The 18798-nt window shown below is 39.0% G+C and overlaps 1 protein-coding gene and 1 long non-coding RNA gene across 9 annotated transcripts in view; one reads left to right on the top strand and one right to left on the bottom strand.

Annotated features, from left to right (window-relative positions):
- The window catches only part of UBR2 (ubiquitin protein ligase E3 component n-recognin 2), a 108403-nt gene extending 101109 nt beyond the window's left edge, over window positions 1-7294 (bottom strand). For 2 of the 8 annotated variants that reach the window (XM_070778001.1, XM_070778002.1), the window contains exon 1: window positions 6831-7234. In XM_070778001.1, coding sequence (XP_070634102.1) covers window positions 6831-6908 — 78 coding nt within the window. In that variant the 5' untranslated portion in view covers window positions 6909-7234. Of the gene's footprint in view, window positions 1-6830 lie in introns of all 8 variants that reach the window. The other 6 variants (XM_019985680.2, XM_019985681.2, XM_070778000.1 and 3 more) reach the window with 5 other exon arrangements.
- A 266-nt stretch (window positions 7295-7560) lies between these two features.
- The window catches only part of LOC139178953 (uncharacterized), a 67844-nt gene continuing 56606 nt past the window's right edge, over window positions 7561-18798 (top strand). Inside the window, exons 1-2 of the long non-coding RNA XR_011563387.1 lie at window positions 7561-9763; window positions 9847-9895. This is a non-coding gene — a long non-coding RNA (uncharacterized lncRNA). The remainder of the gene's footprint in view (window positions 9764-9846; window positions 9896-18798) is intronic.

Here is an 18798-nt window from a genome sequence, read left to right as displayed (position 1 = left end):
CTGGGAGTGTTGGTGTGAATGTAAAGAGAAACAGAAGAAACAGTTTTTCCTTTCAGACACCAACTCAATATGTCCAAAATTGAACTCATGATCTTCCACAACACAAAACCTCCTGCTATTTCCTCCATTTCCCTATTTTAAACTCCAGCATCTACCAGGTATTCAAACCAGAAAAAAAACACAGAAATCTTTCTTCCTTACTCCAACATTCAATTAATCATCATGTCTTGTCTATTAGGATTCCTCAACATCTGTTGAATCCATCCATTTCTTTCTCTCCATCCCTACTGGCAGTGCCCCCACTACCCTAGTCCAAACTGCCCAGAGCCATCAGACTGGTGCAACCATATTCTAACTGGTGATCCCCACTAGTTTGGCCCCTCTACAGTCCATTTTTCCAAACTCACTACCAGAGCATTTCTTGCAAAATGCCAATCTGATCGTGTCACTGTTTCCCCTTCTATTTAGGATCAAGTCAAGTCCACTGACACGGTTTACAAAGCCTGTGTCTTGTATTATACTTACTAGTCTCCTCCTCCTGACTGGCATTGCTCCTCTCTGCTTCCCAGGGCTATTTTCTACTCATTCTTCAGATCTCAGTTTATGTTTCACTTTCTCTAAGACGCCTTCTCTGCCCATTCCTTACCCTAATCTCCTGTTCCTCTACCCCACCCCCAACAACCCCCAAATCTATAACAGAACCAAGCCCCAGCAGGCATTTAGCAAAATCCATTAACCTAGTGACTATAAATATATCTGTACTACTGACTGTCACTTAACGTTGATATTACAGAAAGATGCTCCATGTGGCTTTTATGGAAGCATAAATAAAGCCAATCCAGGTGCAGGCTCTAAAAACCAAACCAAGTAAACCCTATAATAAGGCATCCATCAAACCACCTCCATTCTTTTCTCTTTCTATTTCCCTAAACCTTAAGATTTTTCCTCATATTCTGTCATTTATTTATTCCTGCCTCCCATACCAATTCCATCTACGTTTACTTGTCCTCCATATTTCCTTGTGTTAATTACAACCAACCTTTTCTGTCTCTAAACCAAATAAAAATTTGAAATCAGAAAACATGGAACAACTCACTTCTACAAAAATGCAGTTATCTGTTAACTCATAGGTCTCATGTTTACCTATAGACTACATTTATGTCTCAAATTACATCCTTGTTAAGAAAGAGTGCATTCAAGTGATGTCTAACACCATAAGACAAGAGTATAAGGTCTTCTAATGGCTATACTCCAATATAAAATAAAACATTAAAAAAAAAAAGAGTACAAGGTCTTCTTTTTAACTATTACTTGCATAATCTTCAGTCCACTTCTTTTTTTTGAAAAATAACTCCACAGAGAGATTTTAAATATTCATGAGGTAGTATATACTAACTTTCTAGTTAATTTCACACTTGAGAAAACTTTTCCTAAAAATGTAAAACTCTTGTTCATAAGATAAGGGCTGGATGGAAGTTTACAATTGAAAACAGTGAAAAAGTCTTTACCCCTGAAGTGAAACCCCTTTCCAAATGTAACTAATTTTGCTCTGTCTCCTTTTATTAAGTAGGAAAGAGACTAAATTACTCTTAAAACAGTACTTGCTGCTGCTAAGTCACTTCAGTCGTGTCCGTGTTCTTGCCTGGAAAACAGTACTTGGAGGGAGACAATCATTAAGATTTAAGAATTCGCCCCCAGGATCCTAGAAAACTATGCTTCAATTTTAATTTACAACATATTTAAAGGTTTTGTTTAACAGCGACTTTTTGTCTTATATTTTATGTTGCCATTTCTCTTAAAAGTTTACTTTTGCAGAATTTTGATTCAGGGAGGATAAAGGATGGTGCTTTGTAAAAGAAAATGTTGTCTGTGGCTCCAACAACACTGATGGGCTAAATATGTTCATAGATTTCTTAAACAAAAAATTCAGAAACTAATATCAGCTTCTGGCTAAGGAATAAAAAATCAGTCACCTTACTTAAAACACTTAATAAACAAAGCAAAGTACCTTTACATGGGAATTATATACCAGAGATATAGAATTAGTGACCAGCAACAGTATAGATTAGAAGAAAAAGCTGTGAAGTGAAAATGAGCAGGTGGAAAAAATTTCTGGCTGCATTTCAGAACAATGGTTCACATATTTCTCAAAAGAAAAAAATCTATAGCTTTTTGTATTAGTTCTCAGGAACATAAGCTAATTGTAACTATTTCTTCAACAGGAAAAATGACCAGATTCCCAATTCGGCTGCGTGTTAATCTGTCCTTATTTCAGACCATGTAACGTGCACATCACAGTAACAAGCACTACCTTATTAGAAGTCCTCCACAAGGGACGTGGAGAAACTGTCAACTCATTCCACTATAGTAAACATGTTATGACAATGCTTCTAGGCTCTCTCCTATTTTGAAAGCTAATTTTCAGCCTTGGGATGGAGAGCAAGTATAATAAACACAAAAATGAAAGAATCCCTTGGGGTTAGTTCTTTTAGCACAGTGAAAGTGAAAGTCGCTCAGGCATGTCTGAGTCTTTGGGACCCCATGGACTATACAGTCCCTGGAATTCTCCAGGCCAGAATACTGGAGTGGGTAGCCTTTCCCTTCTCCAGGGGATCTTCCCAACCCAGGAATTGAACCCAGGTTTCCCACATTGCAGGCGGATTCTTTTCCAGGTAAGCCACAAGGGAAGCTTGTATCACAGTATCTAACTATAATGCTTGCCAAATTAAAGCTGTATTCTTTAACCACATTTGGTTTTGCTTTTGAACAAGGATAATCAACATGTAAGTTAACTATAAAACAACAATCTAAAGCAACAATCACTAATGCTGAAACGGAGCTTTCAGGACTATATTAAGAAAAAATTAGAACCAAGAAAAATCTAACTTAAAAATAGGCAAAAGATCCGAATTGACACTTAAAAAAAATATAAACAAATACCCAAAAAGCTTATGAAAAGATGTTCAACATCATGAGTCACGAGGGAAATACAAATCAAAACTATGAAGAGATCCAACTTTACACCCAATAGAATGGCTATAATGAAAAAACAGACAACTAACAAGTGTTAACAAGGATGTGAAACCCACTGAAAACCGCATCTGCAGACAGGAAGGTAAAACGATGCAGTCATTTCTGCCTAGCAATTCCTGACCCAGCAATTCCTCTCCTGGGTATATGCCCAATAGAAACGAAAACATATGTTCCCACAAAAAAACTGTACACAAAAGTTCATACTAACACAATTCATAATCTCCCAAAAGTTGAACAACCCAAACAGCCATCAACTGATGAATGGATTAATAAAATATGGTATATCCACATAATGGACTATCATTTGGCAGTAAAAAGGAATGAAGTATTGAGGATACATGCTACAATAAGGACAAACCTTGAATACTTATGCTAAGCGAAAAGAAACCAGTCACAAAAGACAACATATTACATAACCCCATTTATATTAAATTTCCAGAAGAGACTAATCTATGGAAACAAAGAAACAGGTCAGCAGTGGCCTAGAGTCTGGGAGGTTAGGAGGAGTGTACAGCTAATGGATACAAGACTTCTTTTGGGAAGGTGATGAAAATGTTCTAAAATTGATTGTGGTGATGGCTGTACAACTCTGCATATACTAAAAACCACTGAACTGAACTGTAAGATATGTGAATTACATTGCAATATATAAAACTGCTGAAAATTTTAAGGTAAAAAGTAATCAATATAGATATAATACTCTACATAAAACTTCTGTAAGGAATACATAGTTCTTTCAGACTTGGGGAGAAACAATATATCCACTTCGGAGAAGGCAATGGCACCCCACTCCAGTACTTTAGCCTGGAAAATCCCATGGACGGAAGAGCCTGGTAGGCTGCAGTCCACGGGGTCGCTACAGTAGGATACGACTGAGCGACTATCACTTTCACTTTTCACTTTCATGCATTGGAGAAGGAAATGGCAACCCACTCCAGTGTTCTTGCCTGGGGAATCCCAGGGACAGGGAAGCCTGGTGGGCTGCCGTCTGTGGGGTCGCACAGAGTCGGACACGACTGAAGCGACTTAGCAGCAGCAGCAGCAAATCATCCACTTAAAGATATAATCCAATCTGTGGAGCATAAGATGTAGATAGACTCAAGAAGTGTTGCTGCTGCTGCTGCTGCTAAGTCGCTTCAGTCCTGTCCGACTGTGTGCGACTCCAAAGACGGCAGCCCACCTGGCTCTCCCGTCCCTGGGATTCTCCAGGCAAGAACACTGGAGTGGGTTGCCACTTCCTTCTCCAATGCGCAAAAGTGGAAAGTGAAAGTGATAGTCACTCAGTCGTGTCCGACTCTTAGCGACCCCATGGACTTCAGCCTACCAGGCTCCTCCATCCATGGGATTCTCCAGGCAAGAGTACTGGAGTGGGGTGCCATTGGGGAGTCATATATACTTGCACAACCGGGAGTTGGTGACGGAAAGGGAAGCCTGGTATGCTGCAGTCCACAGGGTCGCAGAGTCAGACACGACTGAGCGACTGAACTGAACTGAACATACTTGCAGAATCAACTCTACCAAAGGAAAGAGAAAACTAGAACACAGGGCCAGTCACTTTACTATCCTAAACTTGAAAGTACTGGAGTACTTTCATACTTCCGTGACGCATTCTAGTAAAGAATAGATGGGGTCACAAATAGTCCTTCCTCCTCATTCAAATAAGAAAAGCCAGTGTGTAAATACAGTGTGGGAAAGATGACACCAGTGCTTATTAAGTAATTTGAGACGGATGTGATCCCAACCAATTACCAGTTACAGAGGTCTAAAGGCTGCAGTAACTGTTTATTACTTGTTTATTCTCTCTAAAGTTTATTTTAACCTGAGAAAACTTTATTCATTTTAATTTGTGACAAAGGCTGGGCTGGAGCCGAAGCTGGAAGAATATTAAAGCATTATGCTGTTTTAACCAAATACAGACAATCAATGCTTCACAAAGTACGGGCAAATTATACTGCTTGAAGAATCCTGTATTTTACTACTAGCCTGAATCTTTAAGAAATTTTGTTGGCCTTCAGACTAAATTTTTTTCCATCTTATTATTCAGAAATCCATTTAAAAGGAAACAGAGCAAAACTAAAATGTAGCTCAGACTCTGATCTTCACAAACTCCAAGTCCAGAGTACTAAACTTTGATTGCATTTCCCTTAATCTCCCCCACTACATCTGACTGAGAATTTCACTATGCAGGGACTAGGAGCACTGGTCTCTAGCATTGGTTTTATAACTGTTTACTCAGGAAATCTCAACAAATTTGAGAAGCTCTCACTAAATAACTTGCACTTTTATTTAAAATTTTATTTCATATTGGAGTCTAGTTGATTACCAATGTTGTGTTAGTTTCAGGGGTACAACAGCTTGCACTTTTAGAACTAGGAAAATAGAGTACATAGCCTGTACCACTGGGTCACGGGCAAAACTCGGTGGAGTAAAAAAGAAAACGTCAGGTAAATAACAGGACAGATATCAACATGGATACTGACAGGACGACGTGGATAGGGAACAGCTGTTATCATCATTTTACTATTTACTTCAAACACAGCTTTCTTTTTTTTTTTCCCCAAATCTCTCGATAAATGAAAGGCAGATGGGGAAAATCCTTGGGTTGTTGCAATATTAAGCAGAAAGTAAATGAAAACTGAACTAAACAAGTTGGTTTAAAAACAAAGACGTATCGTTCAACAACGTGTTTCTTGAAACTTTTCACCTCTACTCCTGACATTTACTTCCCCTATGATCTAGTGCCCTCATCAATTCGCCCAAAATAACTCCTTACTAACCAACAGCCCCATAGTGCCCTACTACAATTTTGTTCCTAACATTCAGATTGTTGACTTGTGCTCAAAGGTCACTTCCTCCCTATTAGTTTTTTTAAATCAGAAGCACGAAAGGTGGGGCCTAAGCTGTTTTGGTCCATTCATAATCATTCTGGGCAATCTGTTCTAATGGGTGTTCCCTGTCCTTCTGGAGGAAAGATACCATCGAGTTTTTTTAATTGTTTTATAACTCTGCTACTTATATGAGCACATTCATACTACGGGTTCAGCACAAGACTGGCTTTGAATGCTTTAAGTTTGGGGCATTAACTGCTCTCACCATGCTGTGGCCACATTATTAGCTTCCATTTACTGACAGCCGCTCTCTCAAAGTTATATAACGTTTGTTCTCCGTCCAACTACCCCCAACTCCTAGACGAATTATTGTTTTAATCTCCCAGTCTCAACGACCACTTTCTCACACTCCATAAATGTGTCAAGACACTAACTCTTCGCACATTCACTAACGTCGACTGACCAAACCAGGGCAAAAAAGGAATGAAAAGGAGGGGTAAAGACGGAGAACAGTGTTGCTGGCATCTTTGGATGCCAAGGCCGGTGCCAGAAACAAAGTAAAGGCGGCAGGTTTCAAATGAGGAGGCAAGGCTCCGCTTATCTCCCTAAAAGGAATCAGGAAGACAAAGTATCCAAAAAACCAGGAAGCAGAGTTGGCACAGAGGGCAAAGGCCCTGTGCTGGGGGACTTACTGGGAGTGAGGGGGAAAGAAGGAATAATGGAAGAGCGAAAGGGAACGCGAGGGTGGCTGGTGCACCCAGCAGCGCTGCCGGCTACTTGTGGATAAAGAGGGACGGAGAGGGGCAGGATCTGGGGCCTCCCCGGGCCATTACCTACACGGCGAGGCCCCGCGCGCCGGGTCGTCACCCCAAGTCAGGGCCCGCCACCCAGGGATTCCCAGGAGTCGGTTCCTCCCCCGGGGCGCGGCCTGCCACGGCCGGACATCCTAGCCCCGGTCCAGGCACTCACCCCCGCGGTCTCCTCAGCTGAACATTCCAGCAAACTCCGGTCGAGGGCCTGCACCTCAGGCTCCAGCTCCGACGCCATTTTCCCTCCTTCGCCTCCCCAGCGCTGACGCCGCTACTGCCGCCCCGAGGGCAGCGGCCTCGCCACGGCCCGGGGCGGTGAGGTGGGGTGCAAAGTCACCACCCTGCCTGGGGCGGTCGGTCTTGAGCAGGAGTTCAGGTGGCTGCGGGTGGAGAAGACGAAGAGGAGGGCGAGGTGAGCCGGGCAGAAGGGACAGCGTCTCCTGCGCTCCCTCCCGGGCTCTGCGCCCAAGAGTCAAGTCACCGCCTCGTCCCTGCCTCGGGGAAGGACACAGAAAACATCGGACCTGGCACTCTAGCCCGTTTCTACAGCGTCCGGCACCGTGAAAGGGGCAATAACACCCCAAAGAGGAAGCAGAGCACTCTGGGAGTTGTAGTCGTCCTCCGTAAGGCCAGGGAAAAGGTGGAACCCTTACAAGGAACCCATCCTCCCACCCAGGATGGCATTGTGGGAGTTGTAGTCCCTTCGTCTCCTAAGAGCTTGGAGAAATGGCAGATGAGCGGGCGGGGCTTTTCTGCACAGCTAGAATCGTGGGAAGAGACCACCTGGGAAGAGGCAGAAGCGCGAGATACTGTGTGGTACTGTAGCTTTATCCCTCAACACCGTTTGTTCATTTTTGTATCCCAGAGCTTAGAACGGTGCCTGGCACGTGGTAGAACTCAAATGCTTTTCAAAGCCTGGAGTGGGTACGAATACTTGTCAAACGAATAAACGTTCCTATAGTTACATTTCTATAGTGTTTATGGCCCTGTCATCCATCAACACTGGTAACGAAGGTGTACATCCCCCAGGATTTTGAAGGTTTTTAAAACATGTTAAACTGGTGTGAAAGGAAACATTTCAAGTGATTTAGTTATGACCAATTATTAAAATTTATTACAAATCTTGTTGCAAAGGAGGAGTCTACTGAGCCAATTCAAAGATTTACTCTTGATCAGGACGTTTTATAGAAATAGATAATCATTGTTAGGTTGGACACAAAAGGAAATTATGTTTCGGTAGAGGTGATTAGACTCTTGACTGACAGGTGGGTGGGTTTCTTAGAACAAGTCTTCAGTTCCTTTAGAGTTGTCAGAAAATTGCTTAACACGTTGTATTAGGTATGAGCTTTATTCCCACAAAGAAATTGTGAATTACATTAGGCAAAAAAAGTTCTGATGGAATCCAGGTTTGGGAAATTTTTTTTTTGCTGGGTGTTAGTGTTGTTGACAAAACTATAATATTACCCAAGTTTTTTCTTTTAAAGAAATAAAAATTAAAAAAAAAAAAAGAAATAAAAATTACTCATAATCCCACAGTCCAAATAAGCTTTGTTATCGCTTTAAAAAATGAAACTAATATATGTATAAGTTAGAACTTCAAACTTAATGGAAATATTTTTAAAGGGAAAAATGATAACTATGCCTCTTACCCAAAGTCCTTCTCCACAAAGAAAAGCATTTTTAATACTTTCTTATGATTCTATCCAGAAAAAAAAAAGTATGCATATATACATAAATACCTAGAATGAGAGATCTTGAAAGGGTCTTTTATATATACATATATGTTACTTTCTTCTTTGCTCAACCTCCTTGCCCTGATGGGCTCCCTAACCAGAGACAACCTGGAGGAAGCCTGGGAGTCTTATAACCCAGAGGCAAAGATAATGCCTTTTTAAGAGTCCTAATGTAGAGTTAAAGCCGTTAAAATGCATTTTAAAGAAACTTTATTATTTTTAATTTTTGGATTAATTTTAATATTCTTTTCCCCTAAATTCTTGAGTTGGATATTTCTATTAACCGTTCTTTTTCAAAATGTACATCTAAAGCTGTGGTTTTCAAACTTGAGTATATGCATCAGAATTACCTAGAGGTCTTGATAAAATACAGACTTCTGGATCCCACTTTCAGAATTTCTGATTCAATAGGTTTTGGATGGAGTCTGAAAATTGTATTTCCGTCAGGTTCCTGGGTCAATCTGTGGGCTTGGGGACTAACTTCAAGAATCACAGATTTATTAATGCAATGCATTTCCATTATATACTGCTTTAATTATGTTACACAAATTTTGATATATAATATTTTATCATTATTAGTATGATTTAAAATTTTCTAGTGTGTATGACCTTGTGATCTTTTTTCTTTTTCATATCCATGACTCATTTATTTTGTAACTGGAAGTTTATACATCTTAATCTCGCTCACTTTTTTCTTTCTTCCCTCCACCTGCTGCCCTCTGGCAACCACCTGCTTGTTCTCTGTACATATAGCACTGTTTCTGTTTTGTTATATTTGTTCATTTGTTTTGAATTTTAGATTCCACATATAAGTGAAATCATACAGTATTTGTTTTATTGTCTAATATATTTTTCTTAGCATAATACCTTCTAGGTCCACCCATATTGTCACAAATGGCAAGATTCCATTCTTTTTTGTGGCTGAGTAATATTCCATTGTGTGTATGTACCAAACCTTCTTTATCTATTCATCTATTGATGGGTCCCTAGGTTGCTTCCGAATCTCGGCTATTGTAAACAATACTGCAACAAACATAGGAGTGCATATATATTTTCTAATTAGTGTTTTTATCTTCTGCAGATAAATATGGAGAAGTGGAATTTCTGAATCATATAGTAGTTCTATTTTTGACTTTTTGGAGAATCTCTGTACTGTTTTCCACAGTGACTGCACCAATTTACATTCCCACCAAGAGTGCATGAGGGTTCCCTTTCTCCACATCCTGCTATTTACTGTCTTTTTGATAATAGCCATTCTGACAGGTGAAAGAGGATACTTGTGCTTTTGGTTTGCATTTCCCTGATGCAGATGTTCCCAACCTCTGGGATCTAACGCCTAATGATCGAAGGTGGAACTGAGGTAATAATAAAAAAAAAATAAAGTGTACAAGAAACATAATGCTCTTGAATCATTCTGATACCATTCCCCACCCCTCCCTGCAGGTCTGTGGGAAAATTGTCTTCTATGAAATCGGTCCCTGGTGCCAAAAAGGTAGGAGACTGCTGTCCCAATGAATAGTGATGCTAAGCATCTTTTCATGTCCCTGTTAGCCATCTGTATGTCTTCTTTGGAAAAACGTCTGTGGAGAGCCTCTGCTCATTTTTTTAATCAGGTTGTTTGCTTTTTTTACTTTTATCTTTTTATTTTTAAATTAAAAAAAAATTTTTTTTTTCTTTAGGTCTGCACCGTGCAACATGTGGGGTTCTAGTTCCCCAGCCAGGGAATCTAACCTGTACCCTCTGCAGTGAAAGCATGCAGACTTAACCTCTGGACTGTGAGGAAAGTCCAGGTTGTTTGTTTTTTAAATATTGAGTTGTATAAGTTCTTATCATATTTTAGATATTAAACCCTTATCAGATATATCATTGGCAAATATTTTCTCCCATTTAGTAGGTGGTCTTTTCATTTTGTTGATAGTGTCCTTTGCTGATCAAAAGCTTTTTAGTTTAATGTAGCATAGCAACCCCCGGAGAAGGCAATGGCACCCCACTCCAGTACTCTTGCCTGGAAAATCCCATGGATGGTGGAGCCTGGTGGGCTTCAGTCCATGGGGTCACTAAGAGTCGGACACAGCTAAGTGACTTCACTTTCACTTTTCACTTTTATGCATTGGAGAAGGAAATGGCAACCCACTCCAGTGTTCTTGCCTGGAGAATCCCAGGGACGGGGGAGCCTGGTGGGCTGCCGTCTATGGGGTTGCACAGAGTCGGACACAACTGAAGCGACTTAGCAGCAGCAGCAGCATGGCAACCCACTCCAGAATTCTTGCCTGGAGAATCCCCATGGACACAGGAGTCTAGCAGGCTACAGTTCATGGGGTCACAAAGAGTCAGACACGACTGAGCAACTAAGCACAGTGCAGAGTCCAACTTGTTTACTTTTGCTTTTGTTTGTCTTGCCTAAGGGGACATAAGCAAAAAATATTACTGAGATCAGTGTCAAAGAGCTTACTGCCTATGTTTTCTTCCAGAAGTTTTATGGTTTCATATGGTTTCAACTGTTACATCTTTAATCCATTTTGAGTTTATTTTTGTACATGGTGTGAGAGGGTAGTCCAGTCTGATTCTTTCGTACATACCTGTCTAGTTTTTCCAACACCATGTATTTAAGAGGCTGTCTTTTCCTTATTGTATATTGTTGCCTCTTTTGTCACAGATTAACTGCCCATATAATGTGGGTTCATTTCTGGGCTGTCTGTTCTGTTCCATTGATCTATGTGTCAATTTTTGTGCCAGTACCATACTGGTTTGATAATTAAGTTTGAAATCGGGAAGCATGATAACTCCAGCTTTGTTCTTCTCTCTCAAGATTGTTTTGTCTATGTGTCTATGGAAAAAACTTCTGTTTCCGTACAAATTTAGAATTATGTGTTCTAGTTTTGTGAAAAATGTCACTGGTATTTTAATAAGGATTGCATTGAATCTGTTGATTGGCTTGGGTATGGTATGGTCCTTTAACAAAATTAATTCTTTCAATCTGTGAACACAGTGTATCTTTCCATCTGTGTCATCTTTAATTTCTTTCACGTGTTTTACAGTTTTCTAAGTACAGATCTTTTACCTCCTTAGTTAGATTCATTCCTAGATAGTTTATTCTTTTTGTCAGGATTATAACTGGGATTGTTTCTTAATTTCTCTTCTGATAATTCACTGCTAGTATATAGAAATGCAACAGATTTCTGTACATTAATTTTGTATCATGCAGCTTTTCTGAATTCATTGATTAGTTTTATTAGTTTTTTGGTGGAATCTTTAAGATTTTATATGTATCATGCCATCTGCAAACAGTGACGGTTTTAATTCTTCCTTTTTAGTTTATCTTCCTCTTATTTCTTTTTCTTGTCTGATTGCTGTGGCTAGGACTTCTAATACTATGTTGAATAAAAATGGTGAAAGTAGGCATTCTTGTCTTGTTCCTAATCTTAGACGAAATTCCTTCAGCTTTTCACCATTGAGTATGATGTTAGCTAAGGGCTTGAACTATCTGGCCTTTGTTATGTTGAGGTATATTCTCTCTATACCCACTTTCTGGATAGTTTTTTACCATAAATGGATGTTGAACTTTGACAAAGTTCTTCGGCAACTATTTAGATGATCATATGGTTTTTATTCTTCAATTGGTTAATGTGGTGTATCACATTGATTTGCAGGTGTTGAACCAGCCTTGTATCACTGGGATAAATCCCACTTGATCATGGTCCTTTTAATGTATTGTTTAATTTGGTTTGTTAATATTCTGTTGAGTATTTTTCCATCTCTGTTCAGTGATGTTGGCCTGTAATTTTCTTTTTTGTGTGATAGCTTTGTCTGCTTTTGGTATCAGGGCGATACTGGCCTCATAGAATGAGTTCAGAAGCCCTTGCTGCTGCTGCTGCTAAGTTGCTTTAGTCGTGTCCAACTCTGTGCGACCCCATAGACGGCAGCCTACCAGGCTCTCCTGTCCCTGGGATTCTCCAGGCAAGAACACTGGAGTGGGTTGCCATTTCCTTCTCCAATGCATGCTAGTGAAAAGTGAAAGTGAAGTAGCTCAGTTGTGTCCGACTCTTAGCGACCCCGTGGACTACAGCCCACCAGGCTCCTCTGTCCATGGGATTTTCCAGGCACTAGTACTGGAGTGAGGTGCCATTGCCTTCAGAAGCCCTTATTCCTCTAATTTTTTGGAATGGTTAGAGAAGGATACGTGCTAACTCTTCTATAAATTTTTATATAATTCACCTGTAAAGCCATCTAGTCCTAGATCTTTGTTTATTGGGAGTTTTTTTAAAGATTCTTATTTTATATTGGAGTGTAGTTGATTAACAATGTTTTGTTAGTTTCAGGTGTACAGTAGAGTATTTCACTTAAACATATACATGTATCTATTCTTTTTCAAATTCTTTTTGTTGGCAGTTTGTTTTATTAGATTCAATTTCATTACTGTTCAGATTTTCTGTTTCTTCCTGTTTCAGTTTAGGACATTGTACATTTCTAGTAATTTGTCCATTTCTTCTAGGTTGTCCATTTTATTGGCATATAGTTTTTCATATAGTTTCTTATGATCCTTTGTATTTCTATGGTGTTTTGGTTTAGCTTCTTTTTCATTTCTGATTTTATTCATTTTGTCCCTCTCCCTTTTTCTCTTGATGAGTCTAGCTAATTTTGGTTATCTTTTCAAAGAACCAACCTTTAGCTTCATTGATCTTTTCTGTTGGGCTTTTAAAGTCTCTATTTCATTTATTTCTGCTGTGGTCTTAATGATTTCCTTCCTTCTACTAACTCTGGGTTTGGTTTATTCTTCTTTCTATAGTTCCTTTAGGTGTAAGGTTAGGTTGTTTATTCAATATTTTTCTTTTTGAGGTAAGCTTGTATCACTATAAACTTTCCTTTTAAAATTCCTTTTGCTGCATCACATAATTTTCTTGTAAGTTTTAAAAAATATTTATGTATTGGCTGCAATATTTCAATATTTGGCTGCATTGGGTCTTAGTTGCAGCATGTGAGATCTTTAGCTGTGGTATGTGGGATGTAGTTCCCTGACCAGGGATTGAATGTGGGTCCCCTGCGCTGGGAACATGGAGTGTTAGCCGCTAGACCACCAAGGAAGTCCCATCACGTAGGTTTTTGATTGTCATGTTTTCATTTTCATTTGTCTTTAGGTACTTTTAAATTTCCTCTTTGATTTCTTCAGTGATCCATTGATTGTTAGCATATTGTTAGCCTCCAGATTTCTGTGTTTTTTGCAGTTTTTTTTTCCTTATAGTTGATTTCTAGTCTTGTAGTGTTGTGGTGAGAAAAGATGCTTGATATGATTTCAGTTTTCTTAAATTTATTGAGGCTCATTTTTTGGTCTACCATGTGATTTATCCTGGAGAATATTTCATGTGCACGTGAAAAGAATGTGTATTCTGCAGCTTTTGGATGATTTGTTCTCTATTATCAGTGAAGTCTATTTGGTGTAATGTGTCATTTAAGGCTAGTGTTACCTTATGGATTTTCTGTCTGAATTATCTGTCCATTCATGTAAGTGGGATGTTGAAGTCCCCTACTATTAAGTTGTTATTGTCAGTTTCTCCCTTTATATCTATTAATATTTACTTCATGTATTTATGTGCTCCTTTGTTGGGTACATATGTATTTATAATTGTTGTATCTTTTTCTTGGATTGATCCCTTGATCACTATTTAATGTCCTTTGTCTCTTATAAGTCTTTATTTTAAAGTCTATTTTGTCTGTTGTAAGTATTGCTACCCTAGCTTTCTTTTGATTTCCATTTGCATGGAATCACTTTATCCATTGTTTCACTTTCAGTCTGTGTGCCTCTTTAGATCTGAAATGAGTCTCTGGTCAGCAGCATATAGATGGGTCTTATTTACATATCCATTCAGCCATTCTGTGTCTTTTGGTTGGAACATAGTCCATTTACATTTAAAGTAATTATTGATAGGTATGTACTTATTGTGGGGTTGTTCTGTAGTTTTGCTTTTTTTTTGGTTGTTCTTTTCTTCCTGTTTTGGTCTCTTCCCTTGTGATTTGATGACTATCTTTAATGCTATGTTTGGATTCCTTTCTCTTTTTCATCTGTGTATGTATTATAAATTATTGGTTGGTATTTACTGTGAGGTTTACATATAGAAATCTATATGTGATTATTTTAAGTTGCTGATCTATAAAGTTCAAATGCATTTTTAAGAATTCTGCTAATTGGGACTTCCCTGGCAGTCTGGTGGTTAAAACTCTGTGCTCCCAATGCAAGGGGCACAGGTTCAATCCCTGGTCAGGGAACTAAGATCCCACATGCCATGTAGCCAATAAATACATACTTAAAAAAAAAAAAGAATCCTGCTAATTATACTCTTCCCTACTATGTTTACTGTTTTGACATCATATTTTATATTTTTTTGTTTTCTGTGCCCTTTTATTACTTAGTATGGATATAGATGATTTTACTACTTTTATCTTTTAACCTTCTACTAGCTTAATACATGGTTGATTTTATATCTTTGCTGTATGTTTGCCTTTACTAATGAAATTTCTCCTTTTGCAATTTTCATATTTCTAGTTGTAGCCTTTCCTTTTTCACTTTGAGAAGTCCCTTTAACATTTCTTATAAAGCTGGTTTGGTGGTGTAGAACTCTTAGCTTTTGTTTGTCTGTAAAACTTTTGATCTCTCCATCTAATCCAAATGAATCTTGCTGCATAGAATGTTACTGGTTGTAGGTCTTTCCTCTTTAATCACTTAAAATATATCATGTCACTCTCTTTTGGCCTTCAGAGTTTCTGCTGAAAAGTCAGCTGATAGCCTTTGGGACTCTCTGTGATTCCTGAACCTGGATGTCTTTTTTCATTCCCAGGTTAGGTAAGTTTTCAGGTATTATGTCTTCAAATATCCTTTCTGTCCTTTTTTCTGTTTTCATTTTGGAACCCTTATAATATGAATGTTAGTATCCTTGATGCTGTCCCAGAGGTCTCTTAAACTGTTCTCATTTCTTTGTATTCTTTTTGTATTGAGGTTCTCCTATATTAGGTGCATATATATTATAATTGTTATATCTTCTTCTTGGATTGATCCTTTGGTCATTATGCAGTGTCCATCATTGTCTCTTATAATGGTATTTATTTTAAAGTCTATTTTATCTGATATAAGTATTGCTACTCCTGCTTTCTTTTGATTTCCATTTGCATAGAATATCTTTTTCCAGCCCCTCACTTTCAGTTTGTATGTGTCACTGGGTCTGAGGTGAGTCTCTTGTGGACAGCATATATAGGGATCTTATTTTTGTATCCATTCAGCCAATCTGTGTCTTTTGGCCTGAGTATTTAGTCCATTTACATTTAAGGTAATTATTGATATATATGATCCTGTTACCATTTACTTTATTGATTTGGGTTTGTTTTTGTAGGCTTTTTCTTTCTCTAGTGTTTCCTGTCTAGAAAAGTTCCTTTAGCATTTGTTATAAAGCTAGTTTGGCGGTGCTGAATTGTCTTAACTTTTGTTTGTCTGTAATGCTTTTGATTTCTCCTTTGAATCTGAATGAGATATTTGATGGATAAAGTAATCTTGGTTGTGGGTTTTTTTTTCCTTTCGTCGCTTTAAATTTATTCTGCCACTCCCTTCTGACCTGCAGAGTTTCTGTTGGAAGATTGGCTGTTAGCCTTTTGGGGATTCCCTTGTATGTTATTTGTTGTTTTTCCTTTGCTGCTTTTCATATTTGTTCTATGTGTTTAACTTTTGTTAGTTTGATTAATATATGTCTTGGCATGTTTCTCCTTGGGTGTATCCTTATGGCACTCTCTGAGCTTCCTGAACTTGGGTGGCTACTTCCTTTTCCATGTTAGGGAGGTTTTCGACTATACATCTTCTCAAATATTTTTCTCATACCCTTTCTTGTACTCTTCTTCTTCTGGGACCCTTATAATTTGAATGTTAGCATGCTTGATGCTGTCCCAGAGGTCTCTTAAACTGTCTTCATTTCTTTGTATTCCTTTTGTTGTTGTGATTTCTACTATTCTGTCATCCAGCTCACCAATCTGTTCTTGTGTATCATCTAATCTACTAAAAATTGCCTTCTAGTGTATTTTTCATTTCAGTTATGGTATTCTTTATATCTGGTTCTTCTTTATATTTTTCTAATTTTTTGTTGATAATGTCTAACTTCTCACTCTGTTCATCTAATTTTCCTCCTGAGTTATTTGAATGTCTTTATGACCATTACCTTATACTCTTTATTGAGTAGATTGTTTATCTCCACTTAGTTCTTCTGGGTTTTATCTTGTTCTTAGTTTGGAATATATTCCTCTATTATCTCATTTTGCCTACTTTGCTGTTTTTATTTCTATGTATTTGGTAAGTATTTACATTTCCTGACCTTGGAGAAGTGGCTTTTTGTAGGAGGCATCCTATGCATCCCAGCAGTATGCTTTCCCCCTGGCCACTAGAGCTTTATGCCTTAGGAGTACCTGCTATGTGGGCTGCAGGGGCCCTTCCGTTGTGTGAGACTGATCGCTGTGGGTGGTCTGATAGGTATGGCTGTCCCCTTGCCCAGTTGGTTGCCAAACTGCACTGTGTGGAGGCTGCCAGCCACTAGAGGGTGGGGCTGGGTCATGAGGCAGCTGGCTGTGGAAGCCCGTGGCTTTCCAGGCCTAGTACTGGCACACTGGTGAGAGGTTATGGGGCAGAGGGTCCTGGATCTTGTATTAGCCTGCGGATTGGTGGGGCTGGGGCCCAGGGGCATCCCAGGGCTGGAATCAGCCTGCTGGCGGGTAGACTTGTGTTCCCCATTCCCAGCTAGCTGCTCAGCTAGATGTCCCAGCACTAATGCCATGGGGGCCATGTTCCAGTTCTAATAGGTTAGAGGGAGGATTCCAAAATGGCCCTCACCAGCACCAGGGTCCTCATAGAATGAGCACCCCAAAAGGGCTGCCACCAGTGTCTGTGTCCCCAGGGTGAGCTCCAGTTGCTTCCTGCCTCTCTAGGACATTCTCCAAGATCAGCAGGTGGATCTGACCCAGGCTTCTTTCAAATTACTGCTTCTGCTCTGGGGCCCAGAGCATGTGAAATTTTGTGTACACCCTTTAGGAGTGGAGTTTCTATTTCCCACAGACCTCTAGTTCTCCTGAAAGTAAGCCCTGCTTGCCTTCAAAGCAGAGTGTTCTAGGAGCTCATCTTCCTGGTGCAGGACCACTGCGGGAGCAATGTAGGTCTTGGAACTCTTGCTTTTTGGGGAAAACCTCTACAGTGTTGTTATCGTCCCATTTGTGGGTCACCCACTCAGGGGATGGGTGTTGACTATATAACACCCCTTCTACCTGTCTTCTTGTGGTTCTTTGTTTACATCTTTAGTTATAGAAGATTTTTTCCATTAGTCTTCTGGCCTTTTTCATCAATAGTTGCTTTTTTTTCCCCAAATTTTGGTGTGCCCATGGGAGGAGGTAAACTTAGATTTTTCCTCCTCTGCCATCTCGGCCACTTCTGGCATTGTTATCCTTTGTTACTGGTTTCTCATTGTACTGTATTGTGGGCAGAGAACATGGTTTATATGATATAGATCTTTGGTATTTGATGACATTTGCCTTGTGGACTAGGGTATATGATCAAGGAATCACTCCAAAGCCATTATTTCTTCAAATATTACCTTTCTTGCATTCTCTCTATTTCTTCTTTGTGGAACTTGTGTTTGACTTCCTTTTGTATTTTCCAGGACTTTCGATCTCTTTTTCATTTTCCCATATTTTTAACTTTGTTCCATTCTGGTTATATATCTTCTAGCATACAAATTCTCTCTTCATCTGTGACTAATCTGATATTAACTATCTATTTAGTTTTTATTTTCAATGACTTCTTTTCTCATTTCTAGAAATTACATTTAATTCACTTTCAGAAAGTCCTGTTCTTTTATAATGCCTTATTTACTTATGGTACTAAATCTTTCTTTGATATCTTTCATACTTATGAAAATGCTTATTCAGTAGTGTTCTGTAGCTGTTGTACTTATAAAGGACGTGGGAGCTGAATCTTAGCTTGTGTGTCTGTGCAGATCCTCGTTTAAGTGATTGCTCCTTTGTGCTTTGTGATTATCAAATTTGAGATGATTTCCACTTAGCATTGGCTATGGGAATCTCAGCAGGCCTGTATTTAGAGCATGACCTTCAAAACAGTTTTCCATTTGCTTCTACAAGGCCAGATTTTCTAGGAACATCATATACTCAGAGCCAGGCACACTAGGATCAATTTTTATGTCAGTCTCTTGGCTTGGGGATTCCCTAATAGTATTAATTCAATTGTGTGACATTGTCCCTGTTTATAAATTCTTAAGGGAGAGTTCTTTTCCCTACTCAGAGTCTAGTCTAAAAGCTTCTTTGTTATTTTCCTCTGCCAGTCGACGAGTTTTTTCTTAATCTATCCTTTCACTGATATTC

This window comes from Bos indicus, chromosome 23 (genome assembly GCF_029378745.1).
Source record: "Bos indicus isolate NIAB-ARS_2022 breed Sahiwal x Tharparkar chromosome 23, NIAB-ARS_B.indTharparkar_mat_pri_1.0, whole genome shotgun sequence".
Taxonomy (NCBI): Eukaryota; Metazoa; Chordata; class Mammalia; order Artiodactyla; family Bovidae; genus Bos; species Bos indicus.
The sequence above is the reverse complement of the archived record's forward strand: the minus strand, read 5'-3'. Positions and strand labels throughout refer to the sequence as shown.